Raw genomic sequence first — 9,529 nt, 5'->3', positions numbered from 1 at the left:
GACACCAAGGGCTTCTTCGACCCCAACACGCACGAGAACCTCACCTACCTGCAGCTGCTGGGGCGCTGCGTTCAGGACCCTGACACCAGGCTCTTGTTTTTATGTCTATCAAAGGAAAAATGAGACCTTTGAGTATTTCCATTTCTGTTTGTAAAGCTATTGTGTCATTTTTTAATATTTCCATGTTTTTCCCGTTTTTTCGCTTCTCTCTTCTCCATCGGCGTTTTGATTGGCATCATTCACATCTTTCAGGTATTGTTTGCTTTTCCATACTCCCATCACGTGGCCGTGTTTCCTGGTCTGTTTATGAACCAGAACCGTCCTTCTCCTCACGGTGCTGACTCTTATGCCTGTGGGTGCTCTCACTTGTGACTTCTGGCACTTTTTTGTGTTTCTCTATTTTTTTTTAAATTGTTGTAAAGTATACCCATAACCCATTGCTGTCGAGCCGATTCCGACTCATAGCGACCCTACAGGACAGAGTAGAAGTGCCCCATAGGGTTTCCAAGGAGCGGCTGGTGGATTTGAACTGCTGACCTTTTGGTTAGCAGTAGAGCTGTTAACCAGGGCTCCGCAAAGTACGCATAACTTAAAATCTCCCTCCCTAGCCCGTTGTGAATATGCCGTTCAGTGGTGGGAAGTACACTCACTGTGTTGTATAACCATCACCACCATCTGTTCCCAGGTCCCGTTCATCCCCCCCATAGAAGCTCAGTACCCCTTAAGCCATAACGCCCCATCCTCCCTCCCACAAGCCCGAGAACCTCTGTTCTACTTTCTGTCTCTTGCAATTGGCCTTGCTAGATGGTTCCTAGAAGCGAATTCATATCATATGCGTCCCTTTGTGTCTGACTTCTCCGTCAACCTCGTGTTTTGAAGGCTCAGCCAGGTTGCAGTATCCGTCAGAACCTTGTTTTTCTTTATGGCTGAATAACACTTCATTGTGTGGATGGACCGCATGTTGTTCATGCGTCATCTGTTGAGGGACGCTTGGGCTGTTTCCACTATTCGGCTATTGTGAATAGTGCTGCTGTGAACGTGGGTGCACACATATCTGTTTGATTTCTTGCTTTAATTCTTTTGGGTATATACCTAGGAGCGAAATTGCTTTCAGTAAGTTTGATTTTCAATAAGTTTAACTTTTTGAGGAATTGCCAAGTCTCTTTTTCTATTTTATGGAAAATTTGCAGTTGATCATCATTGAAACACTCCATCACCTTCTAATTGGAGAACCCTTTTCTTGGGCCTTGGACATATCAGTCTGAAGTGTACATATTACTTCGTGGTTTTCCCCAAAATGGTATTAAATGCATGTCGATGAATTATGAGACGTCTTTTACACCTGTGGAGTGACTCACGTTCTGTCTACTCGTGTCTAAGTGGCCGTGTTTGCTGTGGCTTCATGCCCAGTGCCGTCAGGCTGGAGGCAAAAGCTGAATTCTTTTCTAATGGTTTCAGCTCCGTCCTTGTACGTGTGACCCTGGCCTGGATCAGCTGACCTTCTTCCAGGGTGGGGGTGTTTGGTCAGACAGAGCAAAGAGGCCCCAGAGCTGCTGGCAGATAGAAGCAGGCCTGCTTGTCTCACAGGGGCAGGCGTGCGGGCCAGGCCGCTCTGGGAAGGTGACACTTGAGTCGAGACTCCAAGGACACCTACGTGAAGGGCATTCCAGGCAGAGGGCGGGTGCAAAGGCTCTGGGAAGGCACCCATCATGCTCGACACACAGCACAGAGGCCAGGTGGCTGGAGTGGACTCAGCAGGAGGGAGGGCAGCAGTTTGAGATGGGCAGCAGGGTATATTGCGGTGGCCTGTGGACCGTGGTTAAGGCCTGGATCTCTGGGCAAGTGAGAAGGGACTGTGGAGGGTGTGATGGAGTCCCCAGTCCACCTTGGGTTCAGTAATTCAATAGAAGGACCCAGGACTCAGAAAGCCGTTGAACTCACGGTTACAGTTTAGTACAGAGAAGGAAGACCTTAAATCAGCCACAGAAAAGTCATGTTGGGTGGAGTCCTGGAGAGCCCAGGTGAGAGCTCCTACCTGCCCACCCAGTGGAGCCGTGCGGACAGCGCCCAATTCTCCCAGCAATGACGCACGACATGGATGGAGCTTTGGCACCAGGGACGCTCCCCCAGCCTTGGTGAGGTCCAGGGTATTACTGGGGGTCGGTCACACAGACATGGAGCACCTGTGTCACTGAACTTAGCTGCTCAGTCTGCATCCCCTCCACAGGCAAACGTATGCCACATGGCCCAGGACCCACCATAATCATACCGCTAGTATAGGCGGTCTGGCCGGGCCCAGGGCCCCAGGCATACAAAGACACCTTGTCAGAAAAGGTATTCCAAGGCCGAGAGGTCGCCTCCAAGGAGCTGGTCAAGGGTCCATCCTTTCTTTGCAGTGTGCAGGGTTTGAACACCCTGGGCGGGTGTGTCAGCCCTTCATCGCATGCGCTTCTGAGCAGGCGAGTGACGTGTCCACAGGGTCACCTGGTGCTGGGTGGAAGCCAGGAGCGTGGGGAGGGGGCTGCAGGGTCCGAGCGGGAAACGCTGGTCATAAAAGAGTGGCAGACAGTGAAAAGGGGTCAGATGCCGGCGGCTACATTGCAGGTTGGAGGGAAGAGAGGGGTCCACCTAGCTGAGAGGCCAGCAGGAGGGAAGGCCCACTGGCGGAGGGCTGGAGGTTTGTGGGAGGGTGGGCTCGCGGCTCACCAGTTCCCCTCCAGGAAGAGAAGGCGGAGGGTGGGTGCACCCTCAGGAGCACAGAGGGGAGTTATGGGGGGAGGGGGTGTAGAGGGAGAATTCCGGAGGGGTCCTGTTGCTGTGGGGCTGCCTGGTAGTGAGGGCAGCAAGGAGGGAGAGTGGGGCTGCAGGCTGAGTGAGGAAGGACTGCCCCCCATGGTTCTTCTGAGGCACCTCTGGGTGGACTCACGTTAGCAGCCAAGGACATTAACAGTCTGTACTACCCAGACAGAAGGCACAAATGGCCATCCTGGAAAGGGGGCCGGTGGGTGTGTGGACCTGAGAGGGAAACCCAGACCGAGGGCCGGCGGAGGTGTGTGCTCATGCGTTAGTAGCTGACAGCCTGCTGGTGAGCGTTTTCCCCACGCCTTACTAATTTGGGGTAGGGGGTGGCTGTCGTGAAGAGCTGGCCCCATTTGGGAACCCGGGAACTCCTGCAGTTGCAGGAGCCCCCAGCTGCTCAGCCGGGCCTTTCCCAGATCCTCAGGGACTATCCCAGGCAGAGTGGCCGCTCCAGGGTCCCGCTCCACGCCAGGCCCACCCCTAGGCAGAAGCCCCTAGAGGGCACCGCGGTCCGGGCCGGGTTTGGGGAAGTGCGACAGGAAGCGGTTCCGGAGGCAGCGGCAGCTTGGAGAGCTAGCCAGGGGCGGTGCCCGGAGACCCCGGCCGGCCGCCGAGGCAGTTGAGTGCCCACCGCGCGCCCGGGAAGACCCCAATGGGCTCGCCTCTGGGCCACCACCGCAGCCTTGGGCCAACTCGGCTCAGGTTGGTCCCGGGGCCACCTCTCCGCGCGGCCGACAGCGGCAGAGGCCTGGAGGAGACGGACGCCAGCCGGGACGGCTTTGCTCCGGGGGCGAGGCCTCGGACGGGGCGCAGCTTCTGGGGGGCGGGGCCTTGGGCGGGGCCCTGGACCCGGCTCCACGGGGTGGGGCACCGGACGGAGCGGGGCGGGGCTTCTGGGGGAGCGGTCCTGGGGCGGAGTTGGGCCGGGCCTGGGACCCTGCTCCACCCGGCGCGACCGGGAGGGGCGGGCAGGCTCTCGCGCCGCCGCGAAGCTCCACTCCGGCTCCGGCCCGAGAAGGCGGCTCCGGAGGGGCTGGCCGGCTCCACCCCTGCGCCCGCTGCGCGCCCGCGTCTCCCGATTCCCGGAGGCGGGGTGGGGGCTCGAGGCGGCGGCTGCGGCTCTGCTCCGGCTCCTGGACCTGGGCGGCTGGGCGCGGGACCAGGGGCAGACGAGCAGCGGCGGCGCGGGGCGGGCGGATCGCGCGCGGGGCGGCGGCCTGGCCCGCCGAGCCATGGCGGCCCCGGAGCCAGCGCCGAGGCGGAGCCGGGAGCGGGAGCGGGAGGACGAGAGCGAGGACGAGAGCGACATCCTGGAGGAGAGCCCGTGCGGGCGCTGGCAGAAGCGGCGGGAGCAGGTGGGTGCGGGCGAGGGGGGGCTTCCCTCCCCGGACGGGGGGCGGGGGTGGGTGGGCTTGAGGCCTGGGAAGCCGTGCGGAGCCGCGGGGGCTCTGGGGGAGCTCAGCGTCCGTAAAGTGCTTGGGCGGCCACGGTCTTGGCCGGCCCTTGGATCCCTTTGGCCCGTCCCCCACGCCCACGTGAGGAACCCCCATTCCCTGAGGACCACCCTCCGCCTGAGACCACTTCCCGATGCCTCTGAGACCGGCTGCTGTCTCCCTAGAAACCACCCCTCGATTCCCTGGGACCTACCCCCCTGCCCATTCCCTGGACGCTGCCAGGGCAGACCCCGCTCCCCCCAGAGGCATCCAGCCCTGAACCACACGCATGGTAGAGGCCAAGCCGCCAGCCTGGTCCCCCACAGGTGAACCAGGGGAACATGCCAGGGGTCCAAAGCACGTTCCTGGCCATGGACACAGAGGAGGGGGTGGAGGTGGTGTGGAACGAGCTGCGCTTCAGCGACAGGAAAGCCTTCTCCGCACATGAGGTGAGGCCACCCTCCCAGCCCCCATCCCACCCTCACCCGCTGTTCTGGCCTCTTGACAGTGCCGCCCCCCCCCCCCAGGAGAAGATCCAGACCATGTTTGAGCAGCTGGCGCTGGTGGACCACCCCAACATCGTCAAGTTACACAAGTACTGGCTGGACGCGTCCGAAGCCCGCGCGCGGGTGAGCCCGGGAAGACCAGGGCCTGGGCGCGACTGAGCCAGGTGGGGCGCTTGGGCGCCCGCGAAGTTGGGGGAGTCCGACAGCCCGCCGCCCCCCTTGCAGGTTATCTTCATCACAGAGTACGTGTCGTCCGGCAGCCTCAAGCAATTTCTCAAAAAGACCAAGAAGAACCACAAGGCCATGAACGCCAGGGTAGGGATCGCGGGCTCCAGGGCTCCGGCAGGGTGGGTTGGGCGCCAGGCCCTGGTGACAGACACAGGGCGCGGGCGCTAGGAGGCCCCCAGGACAAGGACCGGGCGGGGGCGGCTTCCGGGACAGGAACTGGGGGGGAGAGGCGCGGGCGGGCACCACCAGACCCAGCCCCTAGCCCGCGCCCCTCCCGACGGAGTCGTCCGCCCGCCGCCAGGCCTGGAAGCGCTGGTGCACGCAGATCCTGTCCGCACTCAGGTGAGCGCCCGGGTTTGCCGGCCCCCAGCCCCCGCCACCGCTCCCACCTCCTCGGCGCCCCTAACTGGGTCCGCCTGCTCCCCTCCCCCGCAGCTTTCTGCACGCCTGCAGTCCCCCCATCATCCACGGGAACCTGACCAGTGACACCATCTTCATCCAGCACAACGGCCTCATCAAGATCGGCTCGGGTGCTGGCAGGGCGGGGCCTGCTGGGGGTGGGGCCCTCCGTGTGCGGGGTGGGGGTCTACCCACGGCTGGGGAGGGGCTGGGGCCGGGGCGGGGCCTGCCAGGGGCGGGGTGGGGGAATCTGCCCCCGCAGAGCGCGCCTGACGCCCAAAGCCCCCTCGCGCTGACGCAGCCCTTTCTCCCGGTGGTGGCCTGCGCAGTGTGGCATCGCATCTTCGCCAATGGTGCGTGGGGACCTGGGGGGCACGGGGCAGGGGAGCGTGGAGACAGCCGGTCGGCCGGCTCACTCCCGCGCTCGCCGCAGCGCTCCCAGACTATCTCCGAAGCCCCATCCTCGCTGAACGTGACGAGGTGCGGAACCTGCACTTCTTTCCGCCCGAGTACGGTGGTGAGTCCGGGTGGGGTCTGGCCGCCCCTGCGCCCCATGCCCGGCGTCGACCTACCCAACCTCCCTGCTCCCGCCTTTCAGAGGTTGCTGATGGCACCGCGGTGGACATCTTTTCCTTCGGCATGTGCGCGCTGGAGGTACTGGCCCTAAGGCTTCATGGCCCCATGTCTCGCCTGCGCTGCCCCTGCCCCCTGCCTGACCTCACTGTACCCCCAGATGGCGGTGCTGGAGATCCAGGCCAACGGGGACACCCGCGTAACGGAAGAGGCCATCGCCGGAGCTAGGCACTCACTGAGTGACCCCAATATGCGGGTGAGCAGCTTGCCCCAGTCCTCCTGGGCAGGCTCAGGGTGGTTGAGATGGGGCCAGGGCCTCTGCCGTCTGGGCAGGCCTGGAGGTGCAGTGGGTTGGCACAGCTGGCGGTGTGCCAGCCAACTTCGCATGGTCCACACACCAGAAGGGCCTCAGGGGAGCGCAGCCATGAGGGGTTAGCACATTCCCAGGAGGAGAGACCGGCGAGAACCCGGCCTGCTGCAGCAGAGTGCCAAGTTTAGGCCCAGGGGCACTGTGGAGCCATGGAGGGGCTCTGAGGAGGAGGTGACACCAATGCGAGCAGACACCCCCATTTCTCAATGTGGCAAGGCCTTGATGGGCCTTCACACCAGTTCCCACATTAGCCTCACAATAATCCCTGTGGGTACACTGTTATGCCCATTCTGTAGATGACAAACTGAGGCTCAGAGATGCTAAGCACTTTGCCCAAGGCCTTAGATGAAGTGGTGGAGCTGGTATTCACATCCAGGTCTGCCTGATTCCAGTCCCTGCCTTTTAGCTTCCAGGAGATCATTGAGATATGGGCGTGGGGGGGGGGAGGACATAGTGGGTGGGGGACCAGGCAAGGGAGATATAGGATGGAAGCTACAGCCTCCACTTCTCTGGCCAGAGGCTGACAGATTAACCTGGGCACCCCATAACTTCTGGAGATCAGAACCGTGGGGCCAGGATGGGGTGATGGAGAGAGACAGGCCGTGGGGAGGTGGGTTCAGGCTGCAGGGGAACCTGGCATCCTGGCAGCTGTGAACTGGGGAAGGGGACGCCCACTGCGCCCAGATCTGGTGAGGGTGGTGTGAAATAAACCAGACGAGGTTCTGGGCCCAGGGTCTGGCTGTCCTCCTGCGCGTGGACAGGTCCTGGCCTGGCCGCTAAGGGGATGCTGCCTCATGCGCACAGTCCAGCATGAGGGCCCCTTGGTGTCCCTGGGAGGGAGGGTGTGGGGATTGGATTCCCGAGGAACTGTGGGGCGGAGTAGCCGAGAGCAGAGCACCTCCACCCACCGTGACCTTCCTCTGCCCCCAGGAGTTCATCCTGTCCTGCCTGGCTCGGGACCCTGCCCGGCGGCCCTCTGCCCACAGCCTGCTCTTCCACCGCGTGCTCTTCGAGGTGCACTCGCTGAAGCTCCTGGCAGCGCATTGCTTCATCCAGCACCAGTGTGAGGGCGGGCCCGCAGGTGGGCGGCTAGGCTGGGGTGGAGGGAGGCCTGGCTGAGCGCCACTGCGACCCACAGACCTCATGCCTGAGAATACCCTGGAGGGAAAAACCAAGGCGGTGGACCCGCATGCAGTCCTGGCAGAGATCCCGCGGCTGCGCCGGCCCCCGGTGCAGTGGCGGTAAGAGCCCCCCACTCCAAGCCCGCCTGGCCCCACCCCACATCACAGCCTCCTGGCTGGCCCCTCATGTGCCTCCCTCCCCACCCCCCACCCCCTGCACCAGGTATTCGGAGGTCTCCTTCTTGGAGCTTGACAAATTCCTGGAGGACGTCAGGTGAGCGCTGGCGTGTGGGTGGGCGATGGCGGCTGCCAGGCCTGAGCCTCCAACCAGCCTGGTGTGCCCCCAGGAATGGGATCTATCCGCTGATGAACTTCGCCACCACTTGGCCCCTGGGGCTGCCTCGCGTGCTGGCCCCGCCCCCCGAGGAGGCGCAGAAGGCCAAGACCCCGACTCCGGAGCCCTTCGGTTCGGAGACTAGGAAGGTGAGGCCACGCCCACTCACACCTGCCCCCCCCCCCCCAGACATGCGGGGCTCTCTCCGGCGCTTTGGGGCTCCCAACCCAGCTCTCTCCCAGGCTGCCAGAGACCAGGGCCAAGGGTGGGCCCTGTGTGGGGGCCAGAGGCCAGGGAGGACCAGCTGGGATACTCCTCATTGCCAGAGGCTCCCCCTCCCCTGCCCTCCCTGCCCCCCACCTGCCTGCCGATCCCACCCCTCTAGGCTCCTGTCCCTTTGGTGTGCTAATTCCTGACACTGTGTCCAGGTGTCTGCCTCAAGACCGCCTAAACCTCTCCACCCAAAAAGCTCCCTCCCAGCCAGGGCTCCCCCTCCAGTCTCTGCATCTCCACCTCGCTTACTGTGTCCCTACCCACTGGGCTCCCTGAGGGTATGGCTTTGGCCTTGGGTGTGTCCCCGTGGCCACTGAGCTGATCCGGGCCACCTCCAGTCCTCACTTGGACACTTCGCCAGTTTTCGCCCTGGCTTCCTTCCCTGGGCCTCCTTCCTCCCCACCCCCCACCTCCCTCCCCTTGGCCTCCCTCCCCTTGGCCTCCCTCCACCTCTTCCTCCACTCACCCTGGCCTCCTCAGTACAGCCAGAATTCACAACTAACAGTCCAAGCTGCCCTTCCTTCCCAGTTTCACGCTGCTCAGGCTCCTGGCTGCCCACAGAGAGCATCCAAGTCCGAAGCTGCACCCTGCTCCTGCTGTCACCTCCCCACTGATGTCTCTGTCCTCTCAGCTCCCACTTTGTTCAAGATGCTCTCTCCACCCGGGAAAACTACTCTTCATCCCTCATTACCCAGCCCCACTGTCTGCTCTTCTGGAGATTGTCCTTAACTCACCCGGTTCAGGCAGTACCATGCTTTCTGGACCCCCACTCAGACTGTCCCCAATCCTAACCCCTACTGTCGGTTCTGGGGCCCCTGGAGCCAGGCATCTGCTCTTATGGTGACCTTTACACCCTCCCTTCCAGGTGATCCAGATGCAGTGTAATATGGAGAGAAGCGAGGACCAGGCGCGCTGGCATGTGAGCCCCAGCCTAGGCTGGGGCGGGCAGGGAGGGGGTGGCAGGAATGGCCAGCAGGGATGTGGGGTCGGGGAGGAGGCGGGGGCTCCTGGCCTGGCCCAGCCCGCCTCCCCGATGGCGCCCTCCGCCTCCCCAGCTCACCCTGCTGCTCGTGCTGGAGGACCGGCTGCACCGGCAGCTCTCCTACGACCTGCTCCCAAGTAGGCAGGGGTGGGGATGGGGACCCCGACAGGCGAGGTGGGGGGATGGGGCGTGCGGAGCTGTGGCCTCACATCTCGCTCTGCTCCTCCTGCGGGCAGCCGACAGCGCCAAGGACCTAGCGGCTGAGCTTGTGCACTACGGCTTCGTCCACGAGGTGAGGGGCTGGGGCGCTCAGGGGGCCAGGGGCGTGTAGGAGCGGGGCGCAAGGGCCTGGGCGGCCCCAGAGCCAGGCTGGGAGGACTGTGCTTCGTCCGCGCTCCTCCGACCTCCGCGCGCCCCCGCCTCTGCAGGATGACCGGCCAAAGCTGGCGGCCTTCCTGGAGAGCACCTTTCGCAAGTACCGCCGGGCGCAGCCCTGAGCCCGCGGCACAGC

The 9,529-nt window shown here is 63.0% G+C and overlaps 2 protein-coding genes across 2 annotated transcripts in view; both read left to right on the top strand.

Moving 5' to 3' along the window:
• EPPK1 (epiplakin 1) overlaps nucleotides 1-123 on the top strand; it is a 9,051-nt gene extending 8,928 nt beyond the window's left edge. The window contains exon 4 of the mRNA XM_023741616.1: nucleotides 2-123. Within this exon, the coding sequence (XP_023597384.1) occupies nucleotides 2-123 (122 nt within the window). The remainder of the gene's footprint in view (nucleotide 1) is intronic.
• A 3,760-nt stretch (nucleotides 124-3,883) lies between these two features.
• NRBP2 (nuclear receptor binding protein 2) lies at nucleotides 3,884-9,529 on the top strand. The gene is made up of 18 exons (XM_004387386.1): nucleotides 3,884-4,154; nucleotides 4,559-4,681; nucleotides 4,760-4,861; nucleotides 4,964-5,053; nucleotides 5,268-5,308; nucleotides 5,402-5,496; nucleotides 5,695-5,718; nucleotides 5,799-5,882; nucleotides 5,964-6,019; nucleotides 6,099-6,194; nucleotides 7,239-7,371; nucleotides 7,447-7,549; nucleotides 7,653-7,703; nucleotides 7,777-7,912; nucleotides 8,902-8,955; nucleotides 9,092-9,155; nucleotides 9,255-9,310; nucleotides 9,447-9,529. Exons 1-18 carry the CDS (start codon nucleotides 4,032-4,034, stop codon nucleotides 9,513-9,515), a joined length of 1,500 nt encoding a protein of 499 aa, XP_004387443.1. The 5' UTR covers nucleotides 3,884-4,031; the 3' UTR covers nucleotides 9,516-9,529.

This window comes from Trichechus manatus, unplaced genomic scaffold, assembly GCF_000243295.1.
Source record: "Trichechus manatus latirostris isolate Lorelei unplaced genomic scaffold, TriManLat1.0 scaffold00185, whole genome shotgun sequence".
NCBI lineage: Eukaryota > Metazoa > Chordata > Mammalia > Sirenia > Trichechidae > Trichechus > Trichechus manatus.
The sequence above is the reverse complement of the archived record's forward strand: the minus strand, read 5'-3'. Positions and strand labels throughout refer to the sequence as shown.